The sequence below is a fragment of the Dothidotthia symphoricarpi genome (assembly GCF_010015815.1).
Source record: "Dothidotthia symphoricarpi CBS 119687 unplaced genomic scaffold P153scaffold_5, whole genome shotgun sequence".
NCBI lineage: Eukaryota > Fungi > Ascomycota > Dothideomycetes > Pleosporales > Dothidotthiaceae > Dothidotthia > Dothidotthia symphoricarpi.
Genome location: NW_022985012.1, coordinates 1148127 through 1168946, shown reverse-complemented (window position 1 = coordinate 1168946; position 20820 = coordinate 1148127). Strand labels below are relative to the sequence as shown.

Here is a 20820-nt window from a genome sequence, read left to right as displayed (position 1 = left end):
ATTACTTTTACCCAACCCATTGTTAAATACACCGACGAGGTACTCTAGTGCAAGCCCAGCGTCCTTGGCTGCCGCGTTGACACTGGCGATGGAATCGGCGGACGGCGAAACAGTCATAAGACCGAGGTTGATTAAGCCGCCACATAATACTTTGGGAGATGTCTCTTCTTCAGCTTTTTACCCAGTAGTTTCGCAGTGACATTGGCGTGACTCATCCACAGCCCACGAGAGTTTCATTGGTGATACTCATATACAGTATCCTCTGTTAATCCCATCGAAATTCCACTGCTTTCCAGGCCTCAGCGTATTTGTATGTTTGTCGATTTGATGCACTCGGAGGTTGAGCTCCGTACAAAAGTTCATCTCGTCAATCGGTCCTCGACGTATCTCCGAGGACTGCCGTGTACGTCTTCTACCTTGCTCCAGCCGAGATCGCTCCATCCTAATCCCACATTCACACCCAAGACCACGCCACTCTTCTAAACGCCATACCCCATACCCCTCAAGATAGCCTTTCCCTCCTGCACATCATCATCATTCCAAATCCGTAATCCATACGATTCGAGAAAGTTCTTGAAGTGGTGAAGTCCAGCGTCCTTGGCTGCCGCATTGACATTGGTGATGTTTGCTTTGGAATCGGCGGATGGCATTTCGGTGACGTTGTAGGCGAAACGGAGAGGTATTTTTAGTTTTGGGAAGACAGGGATGTCGAGGCGATGCAATGGTTGTTTGTAATTGCGAGTAGTGGATGGATGGTGAGGAGAAGGCGTTCGTGGGTGTTTCAAGGGTTCAAATAGCTTGGTAGCGAGTGATGGGCACGTGAACACGCGACTGGCGTGACGAGATAAGAAGGTGTCTTGTGACCAAGTCAACTAGTTTGGTCGATATTTGTGGAGTTTCGTGGTATGTGAATGGGGTTTGTTGTATGTTATGAACGCGTTCTTGGATAGCGACGCTGCTGCTTTGCGTCTTTGGAAATTACTACTGAAACCCACACTACGCAAGACTATACGCTGTTGTTAGTCTAACCACTTTTTTCTATTATGAGCAGTGCATTTACTTCGAGATGAAGCTTCCTCACCACAGCGTTCATTCCAAAGTCAAGACCTTCTCACCTATGCCCCCGAAACCTCAGTACAATTCAAATTCTCCATACTCCACCAGCTACACTATGTCAACACCATGTGATGCGCATACTACATGGTGTACAATGCCGCTACAGGAGGGTGACAGCTTGACGTAAGTTGGAGCTGGAAAATAGAGAGCGGGGTGCTTCGGAAACATGGTGTGGACTTGTCGAGACATAGTATAACGTCTTGACATGTCAGACAGTAAAAGTCAAGAATAAAGACCGCGGTGTGATAGGAGGTATTAGTAGTTGTGGGGCACGATGGTGGTCATCATCATGGGAAGTCGTTGTATACACCTGCTCTACAACTCCCTTACGTAGCTGATACATGAGGGTGGATGACTTGAGAGTACTTCAAACTTGCCAAACAACAAACGATGATGTTTTGAGGACAGTCAGCTTTGTAGATAAGAACACTCCAGCTATCATGGCGACGAAACTTCTGCCGTCACTTCCTTAGTGATATCCTCTTCCATTACCTCTCTCAATAGGCTCATCCGCCACTGCAGCTCGTCGTACTCCGCCTGCAGTTCCTCGAAAGTACGACCGGAGAGTGCCGGCAAAGATCTACGATCCACCCGAGCTGCGATGATTAGAGAGGACGGTATAGGGTCTGGGGCAGTACTAACCGTGCAATTTGCATGCCTCCCTAAGCTGGTCGCCTATCGCGTTATCGATATGAGTGATGATGTGTTTTGTTCGATTGATGATAGCAACTCCGTAGCGTCGGTTCGCCACAATCATCCTACACAGAGTCATAAGATTCGTCAGACGCCCTTGAACGATGTCCATGTCGCTTTCCAACTGCGCCCTCTGCTTCTCAACATCGTTCGAGGTTTGAGTCCTCAGCAAGTTGAGTAATTGCGACACCGGCGAGCAATCCTGGACCGCTGACCCCGTGTAGCTCCGCTCGAGGGCGATTTCCTAGTCCACCATGAGCTCCTGGACCTCTCGGCGTGAGAGCGGTCTTCCATTGTCATAAACCGGCCACACCACGTCTTCTAGACTATCTGTCGTTGCAATTGCGGTCTTGAGAAACTCGAGGTCCTTTGTCATCGTTTGTTGCTCTTGTTTAGCGGTTGCTGTGGCTTGCTCGCATATGCTTTTCAGTACAGGTACCCATTGCTCGCATAATGCTCGGAAGTCGTCAGAACCTTTCAGACACGATTTGAAGATTGCCGAGCGGTACCAAAATTCAGAGATAGTCCACGGTGCCTTGTCCGCGTCGTATGGCCACGGTATCTGTATGAAGGCCAAATTGGACAGGGGCCCAAGGACTTCCGGCACCAGAACCTCGCTGTCTACTTTTCGGAGGGTATTGCTCGTATCATCTGAGATGGATGCTCCTCCACCGCCAGATTCGCTTAGTCGCTGTTTTTTGTGAGGGTTGACCTGAGGCTCATGTTGAGGTTGGAATTCCACTGCAGACTCATATTGCTCTTCGTCTCGCTGCGTTTCCCTAGCTTTTTCTCCGCCTCGACATGTGTTCTTTCTCCGGCTCTTCGCCATATTGATATCTTTGCGAAGTGATGGTGTAGCTACGGTACAGTTTGAAAGCGATGGAATATGAAGCGATGGTAGACGAGGGTGGGTAAAAACGGCAGGGTGGCACACTGTCGCGTGGGGCGTTGACAATGTAATCGTGGAAGAGAAAGTTGCAGGTCAGAGCATACAAGGAAGCTCTTGCCTTTTGGGTCGGAAAACGCATGAGTAAGCCTGTTCCCCAGCCGAGGAGCTCTTTCCCATGTAGATGACCATCGATTCTACGAACCTTTCACGGTCTCTCTGGATATTTTCGGCGTTTCTTTTCCATACGCCTCCAACCAGGCCTACTCGCTCGTACCCAGCTCCCTCAGTGTCCACCTTGGCAGGTTCTTGTACAACTGCATTCTCTCCTCAAAATTCGGATGATCGGGTTGCAAGACTGGGAGCGCAAGGGCTTCGAGTCGCCATCTTTTGTGTAGTGCGGCGGCGCTGATTTTCCATGAGGGCCCGAGAAACATAGCGATGCTGTCAGGTGTGTCTTCACCAGCCGCGATCAGGCGAACGAGAGGTATCTAAAGATTACGATTGTTAGCTGCTCATATTCGTTTGTGGAGATGAGAGAAAACATACTTCAACCCTCCATAGAACAGATCGTTAGGTATAAGAAATCGGAGGCGCGTAAGTTCGACAAGTAGTCAAGCCTCGATCTGGGTATTGACCACGTTGTTCCAGAAGTCCAGCTGATCCTGCAACCCGAGGTCGTAGCGGTGTCCACTTCAGCATACTGGTATATTCCTTGGTACAAGCTTGCGGGCGTTCATCCTTGGATTGACATGCGTTGTTGCTGTGCAGCTGGGTTGACGGACTGACGTAGTTCGCCAGAGAAGTGCCGTTTACTTCGTTTGCGCTGGCTCCCAATGAAGTATTCATTGTTGTCCATGACGGAGTCGCAGACGCGTCATGGGCGATTCCGTCTACATTGACTACACGGTTGTGCACACCCTACATTCTGCCTGTTTCACTCCCAAGCTCCTTGTCATAGCATGTCCCAAGTAGATCTCCTTCATATCAGCATGTGGCAACCTGTTCTCTTTGTGCAGAGTTTCTATGAGCTCAAACATAGCATTCCTGGGAACAGAACTGGTTTTGCTATTTGTATTGGAGGTTATGACGGGCATCTCAATATTTGACCATTGACAAATTGAAGACGCACAAACTTGGTCGAGATAGTTTGATTGTATCAAGGTAAAAGAGTTTGATCGTCTGCAAACGCAGTTCTCTCTCATCCGCACCGCTGCCAGTATGTCCTTTACTTCATGATCTAGTAAGCACGGACACATGGGCAGCCAGTACTCCCAAGTCCACGCCTTACTTCGTTTTCCATGGTTCTCATACGTCTGGTATCATTTCTCATGGTTCTCATATCTCGTTATCAGTCATCCCCGCAGACTCATCCCCTTCCTTCTGACCGTCGTTCAACCCATCTGGGCTTTTGAAAAGTCCATCTCTGGATGTTGCTGCTTGAACTGCTCAAGAATGTCCAGTTTCTTCTGCTCGTCGCTCGTGGGCTTGCCCTGCTCCTTCTGGCGTTGATCGAACATCATTTTCTCGACCATGCCACGCGTCTCGCCGTCTAGGTCACCCAATTTGCTGTTTTCAGGCTGGATCTTGCTGGTGTCGACTTTGGGGGCGGAGGTGATGACATGGGGCCACCACTCCATCTGGTTTACTTTGTCGAGGTGGACTGCGATCTCTTTGCCGGCGGATGTGGATGTGAGGGTCCAGGTAGAGTCGTCGACGCGGATGGCATGGGGCAGCTCGCCCTGTAGAAGCATGCGTTAGAGGGGTTTGTTTCATGTGAGGGAGAATGAAACGTACATCTATGAAAGGCTCCTGGCCCTTGATGGCCACCTTGAGCGCGTTCCTGCCGATCTTGACGTCCAAGTCCTTTCCTTTGTACTTCGCATCAATGATGATGGTAATGTCGACATCTTTAATGGTCTGCTCCCATTTGTAGGGCAGCGCAGCCTGTTCGGCATCCTCCTTGGCCTTGGCCTCAGCGTCGAGCTTCTTGCGCTCCTCGGGTGGGGGTGAGTCGGGCATGGTGACTGTTTGTGTGTTGTTGGCAAGCTTCCTTCCGTGTCGTAGATTTTGTTTAGAGGGGTGGACCCTGAGCTCGCTCAAGCTTCGCGCATGACGTGGATCAAGCTAGATCACCACCGCCAGCATGCGAGACGTGCATTCATCTCCAGCGCTCCACTCCGGCCCGTACTAGGTAATCAGCAACTCTCCTCTCTCGGCCACCAGACTGCCAGCTTCACGTATTGATAGACACGCCCTCCATTCTTCCCGCCCGCCGTAATGCTCCCATAGACGCGACCGTCGCAGTCACCACCCGCGAATCCGGCCTCTGGAACAGCACCCATCGCAAGCGGCCCAACCGGGCAACCCGTCGCCCAACCACAACACCTCCCAGGACCCATGGCGAGCTCCTTCGAAAAGAGCGTGAAGGGTGGCACCAAGGTCAAGGTATGCCTCCGCCTCCCCAGTCCTCTACGACATGCTTCACCGGCAATGTCAATCGTTGGATACAATGCGCTAACTTGACTACCCGTACAGCTTGCTGCCCCGAAATCAAAATATGTCGAACACATCTTGGTCGCGACACACGCCGGCGAAGCGGGTGTTGGCGAGATCTTTCGAGCTCTGACGAACCGCCTGCGCGACTCCACATGGACCGTTGTGTTCAAGAGCTTGATCATCGTACATCTTATGATAAGAGAAGGCGAGCCTGAAGTCACGCTCAAATATCTGGCACAGAACCCGCACAGGAAATTGGCCATCAATTCGTTTACTGAGGGTACGTAGATCCAGCCCCATTCGGCGTGTTAAGGGGGAGATGTGCTAGTTGCGCCGCGTGTGGACATCTGGCGAGATGCTCTCCTAATTCGGATATCATGTAGCTAGTGGAACGTTCAAAGACCGTAATGGCTCACAAGCTTAGAAGATATTGCTGACGACGCGCGCAAACAGTTCAGACACAAGGCCATAACATACGGACATACTCGGAATATCTGTTACGGCGCGCAATCGAATATGGCTCAACAAGAGTGGACTACGTGCGCGGCGGCGAGGGTCGGCTCAAGCGACTGAGCGTTGACAAGGGGTTGCTCCGGGAGGCAGAGAGCGTACAAGAGCAGATAAGATACTTGCTCAAATGCCAGGTATGATAGTTACGCGCGCACACGAGGACTGAAGGCAAATCTGACACGAGTAGCCATTTGATGACGAGCCGGAGAACGAAATAACAATGACTTCTTTCCGATTGCTCACTATGGATTTGTTGGTGCTCTTCCACGTCATGAACGAGGGCACCATCAACATTTTAGGTGAGATGTTCGGCGCTGCATACCTGTACGCCATGCTAACGGCGCAGAGCATTACTTCGAACTATCGAAACCGGATGCAACGCGTTCCCTTGCCATATATCGCATCTTTGTGAAACAAACCGAAGCAGTCGTGCAGTATCTCAGCTTGGCGAGGTCACATGAGCACTCGACGAGACTTGAAATTCCCAAGATCAAACATGCACCAACGAGTCTGGCAGCCTCCCTGGAAGAGTACCTGAATGACAAAGACTTTGAAACCAATCGACGACAATACATAGCCGAGAAGGAGGCCAAGAAGAACGGCGGGAAGATTACGAATGGAAATTCAAAGAATCAGGATCCGAAGCCCGCGACATCAACAAATGCGTTTACAAGTCAACCTTCGGCAGCAGCTCCAAAGCCCATCGTGAACCAGAATGCGCCATTGATCGACTTGTTCGCGTCGATTGAAGATAATCAGCAAACCATGTCTACCCAGGCACCGATACAACAGTATCCGCAACAGACAGGATTTCCACAACCAGACTTTCAGCAGCATGGCTTTCAAGTGCCGCAACAAACAGCGAACATAGGTTTTGCACAGCAGCAACAACCTCTTATGTCACAAAACACACAAGCCACGAATCCGTTCCAAATGCAACAGCAGATGCAACCCCAAATGCAACCCCAAATGCAACCCCAGGTACAACCGCAGGCGCAGATGCCACAACTGCAGCCTCAATTCACAGGCGCTGGATTTGGTGGCTACACTCCGCAAACATTCAGTCCGCAGAACACTCTGGGGTCCATACCTCAAAACGGCGTTCCGGATTTTTCACAGCAGCAGCAAATGCAGCTTCCCACTATCGCAGAGCCACTACAATCGCAGCAAACTTCTACTAATCCGTTCCGTCAATCAGTGCTGCCAAACATGACTGGTGCAGTCGAACCAGGGCTCCTCAATAACCCCACAGGCGCAAGTTCGCTGAACCGCTCAGCCACGAATCCTTTCGCGAAGCACAGCACGGGCTTCCAGCAACAAGGTCAGCCGCCAGTTAGCTCATCACCATACGCCATGCCCACTATTCAGTCGTCGCCCTTTGCGCCAATACCTGAACAACAACCATCGCAGCCGCTACAACCCATGCCTACTGGCACAAACCCATTTGCAAGACAACCATCCCCCCAGAATTCACCATTCGCACAAGGCGGTCTCACAGTAAACGCCACGGGGAGTACGAACCCATTCCGCCAAAGCGCATTTGTGAATCAGCAAACTGGCCAGGGTTGGCAAAGTACAGGTCAGGGGACGATGGGTGGCATGAGCCTTGATCAGGTGCCCACAACGAGCGTGTTCCCACGACCAGGACAGCAGCAACAGACTCAGAACTTCCTGGGCTAGCGGCTGGGGACACGGAGTGAAGACGGTGTTGTTGTTTGGGGGAATGCACCTTGGTCGTGAGTTGGCAGCACACTTCGTCGCTCGCGGACCCGTGTTTTTTTACGAAATCTTTTCGCGTTATATCGCTTTGTTTCGACGTCTTTTTCCACACGTTGCTGATCGGCGCGCTTGCATGGATAATACAGATAGTCGCTGGTTTGGGGCATGGAAGGTAGGTGGTAGGATTGGGGAACGGTATCAAGAGCAGGCATTGTGAGCGGACAGGCTTAGGTCTCCTTGTGTGCAAGTATTGGTAACAAGAAATCCCTTTGAGATTGTCTGCGTGTGGTCTGGATGAGTTTGGATTGGATGGCAGCCAGTCTATATTAGTTTTAGCTGGCGCGTAATGAAGTATTGCTACGTTGACATGGCATGGGTTCACTTCAGAAATCGTGCTTGTAGAATTATATTGCGACCGTGGTATTCATGTATTACTACTAGACAGGCATCCTCCTGCGTCGGGTATCGTGCAAATTGCCATCTCTCACTCAAACAGGGACGTCGAAACTCCGTTCAAAGCAAACCCAACATGTAAACCCCAGCCAGTGCGCGCCCGATCCTCAACACAACGACAAAGCACAACAAAACCAGTCAACTCCGTAGCGCCAGAAACTCCAAATCATCGTCCGACCTCATCCCCTCCTCCACCCGCTAAGCGGCCTCCACTCCTGCGTCCGCGTCCTCTTCACGCGCCTGTACCTGAACCACTTCTCCTCCTCGTCATCTTCCTCCTTGCCTACATCCACCTTCTTATCATCCCAGAACGACACTCGACGCCGAGGCGGGGACTTAGTTCGCTCGCGCGCCTCAAACGCTTCATCGACGTACTTCTCTCGTCGGCGGAACAAGGCGCCGGGCCAGGCATGCGCAGTGCGAGGCGGCGACGGGGGACGAGTGTGTGAGAAGCTAGCCTGGACTTTGAGGCGGAAGGCACGTTCCTCTTCGTCATCAACGTCGTCGATATCCCGAATGCGGTCGTGGTGGTGGTGGAGAGATGCTTGGTAGTCGTTTTCGTGGCGCTCGTCGGCGGGCTTGGAGCGGTCGGACCAGATGTTGTAGCGTTCTAGCTGGGAGGGTTCGTTGCGGAGGGTTAGGGCACGGGATGGCTTTGAGGGCTTGTGGTTGGGCGCGTAGGGGTAGTCGTCGTAGCCGTCGTCGGAGTCGGAGGAGAGGTTGTGTTTGGAGGAGTGGCGGACGAGTGGGCGGGCAATGTGGGTGGGGGTGTGGTTGGAAGTGTGGATGGGAGTGCGCTCGTTGGAGCGGGAGCGGGACCGCGTGTGCCTGTAGTGGACGTAGGGCATTGTGGAGTTGTTTGCGTAGACCGTGCTCGAGTTGATATGTGCGAAAAGTTGGGATGAGATAGTTGTTTGAAATGGTGGTGATGTGTAACAGTAACGAGCAGATATCATCAAGTACTTATACCTCGCAGCAAACAGCAGCAGACATAGCCTACGCGCAAACCTGGACTTGTCTCACTTGCCTAGAATCCAAACCCCATCACATCATATCGATTCATGACCGTTCTTCTAGCTTCGCCTCGCCGCATGAACTCCCAAGTGTGGCTGAGGTTGTGGGGCTGCACGCTCATTGGTCGCGATGTGTACCGCGCGTGAACCATCTCACCGCATGAACATGTTGGTTGCCTGACGAGGTATTGAGGCGCACGAGTTTCCCCTGGTGTCAGTGACGTTCCTGCTCGTGACGGCCCGTCGGTGTGCATGATGAAGGGCTCATGCTAGCTGAACGTCTCGTTGCCACGGCAAGGCAGCGAATAGGCGGGGCGTTTCGGGGGCCGAAACGTGACCCCGAGGGCGGTGGGTAACGCCTTTGAGTATATTGAAAAGGTACTTGACCCGCGGAAAAGAGTGTTGGGAGTGTTGCCTGTTGTATTGCGCCCTTCTCGTTGCGATATTTGAGTACCATACCTTGTCATTCCGAGAGAATGAGTTGCTTGCAACGCCGGTTGTAGGAAGCGAATGACGATGATGCTCAATCATGGGACTCTGAGGATGTCCCTTGCCTGAATCAAAATCAATACGTCAAGCAAAGTTCTTCGCCCGGTGAGTCAAAGCAGAAGCGGACGACGTGTCCACAATTAGACACATTTGTTTCCAAGATCCCTCGTGATATCGCCGATTCGTCCCGGTGAGAGCTTTTTCGACCGACTTGTTGCTCTGTTGGCGACGGTTTCAGGGATTCATTCGTGTGGAGGCTATGTGTACTGCTTGTGGGCGCGTACGCGACATCCAACTTGGGCCTACACTTTGCGAGAAAATCTCTAGGAAAGTATCGACATAATTTCCTGGCGCGTCCTTCTCTTCTTGGAGGATTGTATTTACCATGTCTCACTATCGTCTTTGATTTCAAAGCACGGTAACAGGGTCGTAGCAGTCACCCTCTTGATTTACGCCGATAGATGGAGAATTTGAGAGAGAGACGGGAGTCGATGTCTGGAAGCTATCGATAAAATCGAAATAACGAGCGCGTTTGCTCGTTTCGCGAATGCAACGATGTGCCTGTCGATAGCTGTGTAGGAGAGTATGAGAAATGAGCACCTGCAAGCGTAAGAGACAAGAGTACAACGCGTCTTCCTTCCCGCTGGACGCTGTTTATGAATTCAACACAGAAGAGGGCGGATGGCCAAATAACAGTTTCTTGTTGTCCAATCTCAAACTAGAGTGTGGTGTTGCATGATCACCCAGACCCTTGAATGAAGTCATGAGCACTCCACACGTGGTAACTCCGAAGACAGCTCCGCTCCACACCGTAGCTCCAAACGCGTCTTGCTTCACGATTCCATACGCTCCTACCTCTCCACCCAAAAAAGCTTGTTCTTTCCGTCTGTTCGCCGTTGGAAGCCTCATTCCGTCCTGGTCTGTTTCATTGCATTCCTCTTTCAACACGGACACCCTGGCCTTTGGTGTTACCCATCCCTCGCTGCATCACTACCGAGCTTACCCAAGAGCCATTCTTCCAACACCAACGCCTCCTCCTTCGAGCCCTCTCACTTGAATTCACTCATACTCGTGCGCCGCCGGGGAACTTATAGCGCAAAGTCGAACGATGGTACACAGAATAGCCTAGGCAAGCAGGCACAATGAGCGGAACCGGGGACTGGAGCTATGGAACGGTGTTCAAGATCTTTGTTTGGGGCTACCTGATAGGAGGGCTGACGCTGTTGCCGGCCGTCGGCGCATTCATCTGGTTTTGGGCGACTACACCAGTTGACAAAGTACGTCTCGATGCGCTTCAGGCGGCCAATGTCAGCGAATCATCCGGGCGGCGCAGGCATTCTAGCGGGTCGACGAAAGAGCTTGACGAAGACAGCCATAGCTTGGGGATAGGGTTGGATAGTGAGATACTGGAGAAACTGAAGAGAAGGACGCATGTGCCAGATGTCTTTGCTGGTTACTTTGCAGTTTGTCGCGAGTACGTTCCGGGTGGTATCAACGGGAAGCCTCCGGATCGCACGACACCCGCTGGAGCTGTGATATCTATGGAGAGTCCCAGCGTGTATCAGTCCATGTACAGGAGTATCTTCGACCGGAACAAGACTTTGAGCCCCACAATAGAAGCATCGAACGCGAGGAGCAAGAGGGCCAGGAACGTCTTTTACGTCGTTCTGAGGTATTACCTCTCCCTCGATGTACAATTGTTGAGAGGCTAACTGTAGAATAGGCTCGGACATCTCATGCTCTACGACAACGAAGACCAGCTAGAAGTTCGTCATGTCATATCGCTTACACACTACAAGGTCGACTTGTACTCGGGCGGGGAACCAATCCCTGAGGGCGAGTTGTGGATCAAACGGAATTGTATATGACCTTCTATCATCCCTGCTTGTGATTTTCATACTGACTGATGCAGGTATTCGTTTGTCCCAGAAGCTCGATGACGACGTGACCGCTGAATCCAAGTCATTTTACCTCTTTTCCGACAGCTGCTCCGAGAAAGAAGACTTTTATCATGCTATGTTACAAGCGCAAGAACACAACAAAGACCAGACCCCTGGCAGCCCATTACCCGCTCCACTCAAATTCGAGACCCCAGACTTGGTCAAACTGGTCCAACAACTACACGCCTCGGAAGAGAATCTGCATACACGATGGATAAACGCGCTGGTTGGCAGAATATTCCTCGCCATGTACAAGACGGATCAAATCAAGGCGTACATTGCCTCAAAGATCAACAAAAAGATTGCTCGAGTACCGAAGCCTGCGCTCATCAGTAACATCCAATTGCGGAAGGTTGATATGGGGACCCTGCCACCGTTCATGACCAATCCAAAGCTCAAAGAGCTTACTGTCGACGGCGATCTGATCGTTGAAGCCGACATCAGCTACAAGGGCAACTTCCGAATCGAGATCTCTGCTACTGCACGGATAGATTTGGGCTCGCGTTTCAAGGCACGGGAGGTCACACTTGTTCTTGCGGGGATATTGAAGAGACTCGACGGGCACATACTCCTGAGAATCAAACCGCCGCCTAGTAACAGGCTTTGGATGACCTTTGAGGTACCACCGCGCATGGAGCTTTCTCTCGAGCCGATTGTTAGTTCGCGGCAGATTACATGGGGCGTCATACTCAGGGCTATGGAGAGTCGGATTCGAGAGGTCGTCAACGAGACACTGGTTCTACCAAACTGGGATGATACGCCATTCACGGATACAATTGCGCAGATGTTCAGAGGTGGGATCTGGGAAGATAGCCAAGGCAAAGAGGAGGAGCTACCGAAAGTCCCAGAGGAGGTACCAGGGTTGGATGCTACCACTATGGATGTTGAAAAAGCTGACGACAAATCGGACGCTAACAGCTTCACATTGTCCATACCCTCTAGCATCGAGACTGGAGAACCAGGCGTTGGCATTTCTTCGTCCACAGACTACAAATCTCCAGCCGCGAGGCCTCGAGGAACAAGATCAACCTCGTCGGTGCATGTAGACTCAGCAAATGCGTCAGCTGAGACTTTCCATGATCGTAGCAGCGCAACGCCGACAAGCACAAGATCCGTGCCACCACCATCACCCAGTAGATCATCGATGCGATCCGTAATGGCAGAGTCCGTGACAGACTCTCCCAGCACATCCACAGAAGACGTCTCCACCCCATCCCTCCCAACAGACAGCGCAGACGCTACCGACACCCCCAGCACCAGCACCCGCCACGCCCGATCAAACTCCAAACAAGACCTCTCCGAGGAGCAAATCGCCGCAGCCGCCGCTGCAGCTGCAGGCGCACACATGAACAAGCGGCCCACGCTGAACCAGTCCTTCAACGTCGCCACAGCCGCCGCGCGAAACTGGCTCGCATCAAAACAACAGCAAACCGCACAAGCCCAACGCCCCGCAAACACCCCAGACCCAGACGCCGAAGTCCAACCAGACGCGCACCACCAACCCCCCCTAGCAAAATCCCACACCACCCCCATGGGCCGCGGCCAGCCCCTCCCCCCACCAGGCACCCCTCTGCCCCTCCCCCCCGGCAAGCGCCCAACCTGGAACGTACCGCTCCCCAAACCCTCCGCGTTCGCAAACCTCGCGAAGCGCAAACCTGTCTCGGGCTTGGGGGATCCGCATCCGCATTCCCCGCTGCCCACGGTGTTCGCGGAAGGCCAGGAGATGGATTTTGCGGCGCAGGATGCTAGGGAGGAGAGTGTGCGGAGGCGCAAGTCGTCGGCGGCGAGTGCGGGGGAGGCGCCGCCGCCGCTGCCGAAGAGGAGGTATAGACAGGCTAGTGTTAATTTGCGGGCTGATCATGGGTTTGGGGCGCAGGAGGGGTTGTTGGTTGTGGAGGCGCCGGTTGTGGAGGGGGGTGTGGCGGGGAGTCCTGGGGAGGGGGAGAGGGATGAGGGGGGTATTACATAGACGAGTGGATGAGCAGGATAAGCATGACCATGGATATGCATATAATCTCAGCATCCACCTGCAACAACTCATCTTTCAACGTACACATATATATGCATGTCCTCCTCAAAACACAAACGTCCGCGCAAACTTGCGATCCATCTCCTCATACTCCTCCCGCAACATCCTCCCCCTTAGCTTATTCAACCGCATCGTAACCCCCTCCTCCTCCTCCTCAAACCGCTCAACCCTTCCATCCAGCACCTCACTCCCCTCCCCCCACACCCCCTTAACCCACGCCATCACCCCCCCAGCCCTACCTTTATCCCTCTCCCCCCTCGCCTCATCCGCAAGATACGTCATAATCTTGCCCCAAGCCTCCAAGCCAACTTCCTCGCACTGCTCGCACTTCTTCCTGCGCGCATCGCTCGCACGCACCGCGTCAAGAGACTGCGCGAGTTTAGATGTGGAGACGGCGTCGCGGACCCATGCGAGGCCCTGGTCGCGCTGAGCGGGGGACGAGGCGGTGGCGAAGAGGATCTCGCCGATGTAGGTCTTCAGGGCGGCTTCGTCGCAGCGGTCTGCGGGGTGGCGGAGGAGGGGCTCGTTGCCTGAGGGGGCGACGAGGGGGTAGTCTGGTTCTGCGAGGAGGCTGAGGAGGGTGTGTGTTAGGGATGAGTCGGGGGGTGGGGGTGTGTGTGATGGCGGGGCGTCTGGGGCGGCGAGGCGTGCGCGCAGGAGGGAGATGAAGATTGGGAGGGCGGCGGTGAGGCGTGCTTGGGCTGCGAGGAAGGTGGCGAGGTTTGTGGCGGCGTAGAGGATGTTTGGGGTTGTTGCGTTTGCGGGGGCTGTGGCGGAGAGGATGCCTGTGGAGGGGTTGATGATGGTGGTGGGGTCTGTGGTGGGGGGCAGGCCGGAGATGGCGATGTCGAGGGCCCAGCGGTACATTTCCTCGGCCGAGTCGGGCAGCTTCTTGAAGCTGAGCCAGTCGGCGTAGCCCAGGGCGGCGGCGAGGCGCTGGTGCGTGGTGAAGCCTGTGGTGGTGATGATCTTCATGTAGAAGGTCTCGGGGGCGGCGGCGGCGGGGACGCGGTGCTCTTCGTCGGGCACTTCTGGCATGCCGGGCAGCACGGCCTTGGGTCGCGGGTTCGAGGACGAGGCGACGAATTCGGGCGCCCACACGTTCCTTCTCCAGCTGTCTGTGACCCAGCCGTCCAGTCGCTCGGCGGAGGCGGCCATGTCCATCAGCACCTCGTGGTAGCCCTGCCGCCACTCGTCACTCTTCGCCGACACGTCGAAGCCCGCCTTGCCCACGCCAGGGACTAGAATACCGCCGTCCTCCTGCTCCACCAGCCCGTCCCCATCCTTGCCCGGACTCTCCAGGCGGTTCAGAGCATACTGCAGCTCCGAGTAGACGCGCGCCCAGTTGGGGAAGCCCTCGTCCTCGTTGTTCTCAGGCACCTGCCACCACTTGCCGCGCCGAAAGCGGAAGCGCGTGATCAGGGTCCACTCGTGCGGCGAGGGGAAGGCGCGCTCCTGCTGCTCGCTCAGGATGCCCAGGCTGGCGATGCTGAAGCACGAGGTGACGAGGAAGATGAGGATCGAGTAGCGCACGCTGAGGCGGGCCGTCTCCTTGAGGAACTTCTTGTGGTTGGCGCTGATGGAGAACAGGCGCAGGATCTGGCCATTGGCGAGGTGCTGGCCCGAGGGGTAGAGGAACGGGAGCTGTGGCCGCGGGGAGCTCTGGTGCGAGACGAGCACCTGGCGCGGGTGCTTGCACGAGAAGCGGCGGGGACAGGAGGAGTGGCCCGAGGAGCGTGTGGGCGGCGGTGGTCTTGTCGCGGCCTGGGGCAGCTGTGTGCGTCGGACGGGGAGGCGCATCGTCATGGTCGCTTGCAGCTCGAGTGTGCGTGTGCGCGGAGGTGCGTGGTCTCGAGCTCGACGCGCCAAGCCCAACCGCGCTGATCGTCGGCGAAAAAAAGTTCCCAGTCGGAATTTCGTCCAGCAGCTCTCCACCTTTTCTGCACCAACACTGCCCGCCCACCATGTCCAAGTCCGACCTCAAAGACGAGCAGAAGAAGCGCAAGAGGCAGGAGAAGGAGACCGACGACGTCCCGCAAAAGTCCAAAAAGTCCAAGAAGTCGGCTGATGTCGAGGATGCGACAGCTTCAGACTCGCCAGACGTCGAGGTCAAGAAGGTGAAGAAGGACAAGAAGGAGAAAAAAGAAAAGAAAGACAAGAAAGAGAAGAAGGCGAAGAAGACCAAGGATGACGAGGACCAGCCTGCCGTCGACGAGGTAGCCGTCGAAGACAAGAAAGAGAAAAAGTCGAAAAAGTCCAAGAAATCGAAAAAGGCTGATGCTGACGCTGATGCTGAGGACGAGAGCGCGCAGGCCGAGCAAGTCAACGGCGACGCCGCCCCTCTTGTCCAAGATGATGTACCAATGGTCGATGCGACTGCAGCCACTGACGACTCTACCTCGAAGAAGGATAAGAAAGATAAGAAGGACAAAAAGGAAAAGAAGGAGAAGAAAGACAAGAAGTCGAAGAAGGCCAAGGACGCAGTTGTTTCCGATAATGCGCCCGAGCAAGATGCCGTCGGTGAGCTCGAGGAGCAGACCGAGGCCATGGACATCACCACAGACGAGGTAGACCCCGAGTCCAAGGCCGATAAGAAAGAGAAGAAGAAAGACAAGAAGGAGAAAAAAGAGAAGAAGGACAAGAAAGAAAAGAAGGAGAAGAAGAGCAAAAAGTCGGCCGAAACTGAGACTGAGACCAACGAAGAAGCCGTCGCTGAGACCAACGGCGATGACGCTGCAGAGGAGCAAGACGACGCCGAAGCAGAAGGAGATGAGACTGCTGCAGGGAAGAAGGGTCGCTTCATCGTCTTTGTCGGTACGTCTCCATTCCCTTCCCACCCCATCACTACCAAACCTAACCACCCACCAGGCAACCTCCCCTACACCGCAACCAAAGAGTCCATCGAAGAGCACTTTGCCAAGATCAAGCCCACCGAAATCCGCCTGCGCACATACAAGGGCACCAACAAGTTCATGGGCACCTGCTTCATCGAGTTCGACCGCTTCGACCGCATGGAGACGTGTCTGAAGAAGTACCACCACTCCGTCTTCCCCGACGGCAAGAAGAAGGAAGGCCGCAAGATTAATGTCGAATTGAGGTGAGCCCTTCCCTAACCCCTTCTACTCTATCCATACATCTATTCAATTTACTGACATGAATCCTTACAGCGCCGGCGGCGGCGGCAACAGCGACGCGCGCAAAACCAAAATCGCAGCCAAAAACGACAAGCTGCAAGACGAGCGCGTGCGCGACCGCGAGAAGCGCGCTGAGATCGAACAAAAGCAGACGGAGCGCAAGGAGAAGAAGGACGCCAAGGCGAAGAAGGGCGGTGCTAAGGGCGACGGCGAGGCAGAAGAGGAGGCTCCTCCTGAGATCAATAATATCAACCCTGCGCGTCTGGCTATGATGCAGAACCTGGACCGTCCGTCGCATAGGACGAGGTATTGAGGTACCGCACGCTGGGAGATGAGAGATGAAGGTGGAGGTGGATTTAGAGGGCTATGTAGGGCTGGACTTGACGTAGAAAGGTTGGATTGGATAGAACAAATCGGACGGCTGGCTGGAACTGCATGATACCACAGCAACAGCGACTACGAAAACGAGAATGACAGCGATATTCGAATAGACTGGAATTATGTTATGCTCGATGTCCTGCGTTTCTTACTTACTCATTTTCTGCTGGTGATGTCGGCCAATCATAGTAAAGTAGCGGCTCGTCCCGCTGCGGTCTCGGTCTCGGTCGTCGTAACTTAGTCACCTTGCTATTGACTTCTTAGTGCGATGATAAGTTCGTTACGACTTGGTTTCTATACTTACTTTCGAGAACTCTGATCTGAAACTGTCTGTCGCTGGAAGTGGATTGAGAAACGTGGGTATGTGTGTTGTTTTCTGTTGTTGATCGTTCTTTCGGGTGGCGAAAGCCATTGTGTTGCACTTGTGTGAAGTTGATTCACTCTGTTTTGCATAGTTTTCCGTTTTATGTTTTGAGTAGTGTGCTTCTTACCTATCCGGTAGTGTCCATGGGGATGCTGAAAGAGACGGAAACATGCAAGGAGGGACTTTCTACGTCAAGACCAAAGACCCATCTAACACCCTCCAGCCCCCCATCACCAACAAACCTTTACAAAGTCCACCATCAAACCAAACCATATCAAACCAACATCACCAAAACCCACCAACAAACCCCCGCCAAAATGTCAACAACAGAGCCCCAATCCTACACCCCCACCCTCCCCCCAACCGCCACCCTCCACACAACCTCCACCCTCCACATCTCCCTAACCCCTTTCCCCCTCTCCCCCTCAACCCTAACCACCTTCGTCCACTCCCCCCACGCCGGCGCAACCGTCCTCTTCATCGGCAGCACACGCTCCACCTTCGCCTCCCGCCCCGTCGCCTCCCTATCATACACTTCCTACATCCCCCTCGCGCTCGCCACACTAGTGCGTATCGGCGAGGCGATGGTGGCGAAACACGGGTTGATCAAGTTGGCGATTGAGCATCGGTTGGGGGAGTGTAAGGTGGGGGTTGAGAGCGTGGTTATTGCGGTTAGTGCGCCGCATAGGGGCGCGGCGTGGAGGGCGGGGGAGGAGTGTCTTGAGGAGGTTAAGAGTAAGGCGGAGATTTGGAAACTGGAGCGGTTTGAGGGGGGGGAGGGGGTTTGGAGGAGTAATAGGGATGGGGGGGTGGGGGTTAGGGTTGAGGAGGGGGAGAAAGAGGAGAAAGAGGGGGAGGGAGAGGTTGGGGGGGAGACTGGGAAGATTGAGGGAGGGAGTGGGAAGGGTGGTGAGGGGGAGAAAGTTTGAGGGGAGGGAAAGAAGAGAAGATATAGCCTAGGTGGAGGGTACTCCAGGACTGGGGTACATGCGTGGGTTATATCGAACGTGGCAGTAACGACTCATCGGGACTTCATCAAGACGTGCACGGTGTACAACATCTAAACGTGTTTCAACAGACTGTTTGGCATTGCTATACAAACATCTGTAGTGTCTATGGTAGAGTTGGTACCACACTAATAAGGACAGAATACCACCCTTCAGAATGACCGCCCTTCAGAATACCACCCTTCAAGACACCACCCTTCAGAATACCGCCCTCCAGAATACCACCCTTATCGTCACCCCATTGTACGCCGAAAACATATAACCATTGCATCAGTTGATGCTAACATTAAGTGAAGGTGGATGCGCTTCACGTCGAGCCTCTCTCGGATACACGAACCCACATATCATGCTGCTTCCAGAGGTTGAAGTTTTGGCTTATCCATGGCTTGTTCGCATTCATGATGTCGAAGTCGAAATTGCGCAGCATCTATCACAGGAGGTATTAGCGTGTTGGTCTATATTCTAGTAGTAAAGAGGTAAGAAGTAAGAGGTGAGAGGTAAGAAGAAGGACGTAAGAGGTAAGAGAAAAGGTGATGAATGGCACTTACTTCCACGTATATCTTGTTCATCTGCATGTACGCGATGGGCTTGCCTAGACATCCCCAACGACCATGGCCGAAGAGAAGATCCAGATTTTGCTCCATCTTGGGCACATTGGCGTCCGCCTCCATCCATCTCTCTGGTCGGAAAACTTCCACGTCGGCGCCGAAGATAGGGTGTCTCGATACCGACCAAGTGCTGTGAGCGACACGGGTTCCGGCCGGCAGATAGTGCCCATTATAGGTGTCTCCACCGGGAGGAACTTCTTTGGCCAGCAAGCCAGTAAACGGTGGGTTCATACGGAGGCCCTCTCGCACAACGGCTTGCAGGTAGGGTAACTTCCTGGCTTCAGCGTTGGTGATAGGTGATGATATCTTTCCCTCGGCGATGGCAGTATCCATTTCCTTTCGCAGTTTTGTGCAGATACGGGGCGTGGTGAGAAGTCGTAGGAGAGTACTGCGCAAGGCTGTTGCTGTCGTGTCCGAACCTGCTATAACCTGGAAGATTACTTCAGCCTCAATCTGTCGCTGAGGAATACCGTTACGAATCCATGCGCCTAACATGTCCGCCTTGCTTTTGCCCAAATCCAAACGTTCAGATACGACATCTCGGGCCCGCCTGTACCATCATTAGTTGTGTGTAAAGCGTTTATGTTATTTCATCATATCCACTTACCGCATCATTCGTCCCAGACCCTTCGGATCTTCCTGTGTCGGTGCAAAGAGCGAAATCAGTTTCGTGCGGTCCATGAACTTCATCAGAAGTGGCATTCCCATCATGGTAGCCAGGAAGCCAATGAGCGCTTCACTATTCTTAACATATTCATAGACGTCGTGGTCACCCTCAAGGTAGCCAAACGGCTTTCCATAGGCCAGCTGAGTAATCACGTCCAGGGTGAAGAATTGGATCTTGCGAGCCAGATCCATGGGTTGCATGGCCCCACCATGAGAAACATACTTTTGACGGATAAGCGAGACCAACGTCGCAATTCGATCGTCAATGTCAGATTCCAACGTCGGGTTTTCTTTGCCTGCATACGCGCTGGCCATTTGAGCACGTCTCTTGTCGTGCGTATGAACGTCCAGCTCCGACATTAGGTTGTCCCGCTTCGGATCCGTGCGAACTCCACTGTACCAGTCAGAGCGTTTGTACTGGGATCGAGCCGAGCTCATGCGTCTGATAAGCTCCGGGTCGTTGGTAAGCAGCTCATTAGGACCAATCCGCGCGATTGTTCCTGCAGTGCAATCAATCTTAGCTTGTGAAGGATGTCAGGGTGTACAAGTATGCGTACCGTATGTGGTGTTAACTTCCGTGTATCTCAGATTCATGACGCCGCTCCTCTGCGTCTTCGCCATGAAGATGCAGGAGAATTTTGCCAGAAAAGGACCCGGATATTTTCGAAGCCGATACCATGACTGAATGCTGGCTTCAATGTACCAGAGCAAGAGAGACCCTAAGAGATAGAGGACGGCGTGCTTCGTGATGTTGGCAACAACACTGACGCCCATACCACCGTAGGTGGCCGATTCGGATGTCATATTCGAAAAACCGTTGGTGGTTTGCGCGGTGAACAGGTTTCACAGAAACACGAACCTCGTCAGACTTTAAAGGGTAGGGCGCTTGCCAGACCTCTAGTGCCTCCAAGAGTTGCGCGCTTATCTCGGTTAACCAACCGAGTCAAACACATGTCAAGTTATCTTGAGTAAGCCGACACGCGTGTCGTGCGAAAAGCGGATAGTAGCCATGAGCTAGTTGCAAACGATCCCAGACCGTAAGCTTGGACATGGGCAAGCGTATCAATGGACGAGTCATTTGGGACACGCCAGGCGGCTAATCATCCAGTCGTGTTACACGTGGCGATAACCACATAATATCTTCTTGGCTTAAAGATGTGGCTTTCTGCCAAGCTCATGTACATGTCCAATTCAGTGTAAAATGTAAAGCTCATCTGACTATTTGGCGACGCTGCTCTGTCTCCACTTTAAGTACCACAGGAAACAGGGAAACACCCACTTCATACAGACAACGCTGTTGAGCAGGGAGATACTCT

At 53.4% G+C, this 20820-nt stretch overlaps 10 protein-coding genes across 10 annotated transcripts; 4 read left to right on the top strand and 6 right to left on the bottom strand.

The window, feature by feature from the left end:
* Window positions 1-1439: 1439 nt before the first annotated feature.
* P153DRAFT_394435 (uncharacterized protein) lies at window positions 1440-2638 on the bottom strand (the record flags this gene model as incomplete). Its single annotated transcript, XM_033671308.1, has 3 exons — window positions 1440-1712; window positions 1759-2053; window positions 2114-2638. 3 exons carry the CDS (start codon window positions 2636-2638, stop codon window positions 1555-1557), a joined length of 978 nt encoding a protein of 325 aa, XP_033526664.1. The 3' UTR covers window positions 1440-1554.
* A 741-nt stretch (window positions 2639-3379) lies between these two features.
* On the bottom strand, window positions 3380-4091 carry P153DRAFT_187943 (uncharacterized protein). The gene has a single exon (XM_033662418.1). It carries the CDS (start codon window positions 3952-3954, stop codon window positions 3598-3600), a length of 357 nt encoding a protein of 118 aa, XP_033526663.1. The 5' UTR covers window positions 3955-4091; the 3' UTR covers window positions 3380-3597.
* P153DRAFT_285064 (CS-domain-containing protein) lies at window positions 4090-4717 on the bottom strand (the record flags this gene model as incomplete). Its single annotated transcript, XM_033663364.1, has 2 exons — window positions 4090-4437; window positions 4493-4717. The coding sequence occupies 2 exons, from the start codon at window positions 4715-4717 to the stop codon at window positions 4090-4092; spliced, it is 573 nt and encodes a 190-aa protein (XP_033526662.1).
* A 130-nt stretch (window positions 4718-4847) lies between these two features.
* P153DRAFT_311105 (ENTH domain-containing protein) lies at window positions 4848-7839 on the top strand. The gene is made up of 5 exons (XM_033664791.1): window positions 4848-5143; window positions 5234-5474; window positions 5648-5838; window positions 5892-6003; window positions 6051-7839. Exons 1-5 carry the CDS (start codon window positions 5096-5098, stop codon window positions 7382-7384), a joined length of 1926 nt encoding a protein of 641 aa, XP_033526661.1. The 5' UTR covers window positions 4848-5095; the 3' UTR covers window positions 7385-7839.
* Window positions 7840-8055: 216 nt separating this feature from the next.
* Window positions 8056-8724, bottom strand: P153DRAFT_383162 (uncharacterized protein; the record flags this gene model as incomplete). The annotated part of the gene is made up of 1 exon (XM_033670207.1): window positions 8056-8724. The coding sequence occupies one exon, from the start codon at window positions 8722-8724 to the stop codon at window positions 8056-8058; it is 669 nt and encodes a 222-aa protein (XP_033526660.1).
* Window positions 8725-10192: 1468 nt separating this feature from the next.
* P153DRAFT_429436 (uncharacterized protein) lies at window positions 10193-13148 on the top strand (the record flags this gene model as incomplete). The annotated part of the gene is made up of 4 exons (XM_033672772.1): window positions 10193-11050; window positions 11102-11238; window positions 11291-13020; window positions 13068-13148. Exons 1-4 carry the CDS (start codon window positions 10521-10523, stop codon window positions 13146-13148), a joined length of 2478 nt encoding a protein of 825 aa, XP_033526659.1. The 5' UTR covers window positions 10193-10520.
* A 191-nt stretch (window positions 13149-13339) lies between these two features.
* On the bottom strand, window positions 13340-15272 carry P153DRAFT_187852 (uncharacterized protein). The gene is made up of 2 exons (XM_033662417.1): window positions 13609-15272; window positions 13340-13464 (listed from the first exon to the last, which is right to left on the bottom strand). The coding sequence occupies exons 1-2, from the start codon at window positions 15151-15153 to the stop codon at window positions 13393-13395; spliced, it is 1617 nt and encodes a 538-aa protein (XP_033526658.1). The 5' UTR covers window positions 15154-15272; the 3' UTR covers window positions 13340-13392.
* Window positions 14985-16986, top strand: P153DRAFT_421257 (uncharacterized protein). Its single transcript, XM_033672301.1, has 3 exons — window positions 14985-16161; window positions 16216-16444; window positions 16515-16986. The coding sequence occupies exons 1-3, from the start codon at window positions 15312-15314 to the stop codon at window positions 16792-16794; spliced, it is 1359 nt and encodes a 452-aa protein (XP_033526657.1). The 5' UTR covers window positions 14985-15311; the 3' UTR covers window positions 16795-16986.
* Window positions 16987-17540: 554 nt separating this feature from the next.
* On the top strand, window positions 17541-18152 carry P153DRAFT_354895 (Molybdopterin biosynthesis MoaE; the record flags this gene model as incomplete). Its single annotated transcript, XM_033666535.1, has 1 exon — window positions 17541-18152. The coding sequence occupies one exon, from the start codon at window positions 17541-17543 to the stop codon at window positions 18150-18152; it is 612 nt and encodes a 203-aa protein (XP_033526656.1).
* Window positions 18153-18307: 155 nt separating this feature from the next.
* P153DRAFT_364697 (cytochrome P450) lies at window positions 18308-20399 on the bottom strand. The gene is made up of 4 exons (XM_033667660.1): window positions 20062-20399; window positions 19446-20004; window positions 18779-19388; window positions 18308-18657 (listed from the first exon to the last, which is right to left on the bottom strand). The coding sequence occupies exons 1-4, from the start codon at window positions 20306-20308 to the stop codon at window positions 18538-18540; spliced, it is 1536 nt and encodes a 511-aa protein (XP_033526655.1). The 5' UTR covers window positions 20309-20399; the 3' UTR covers window positions 18308-18537.
* Window positions 20400-20820: the final 421 nt, after the last annotated feature.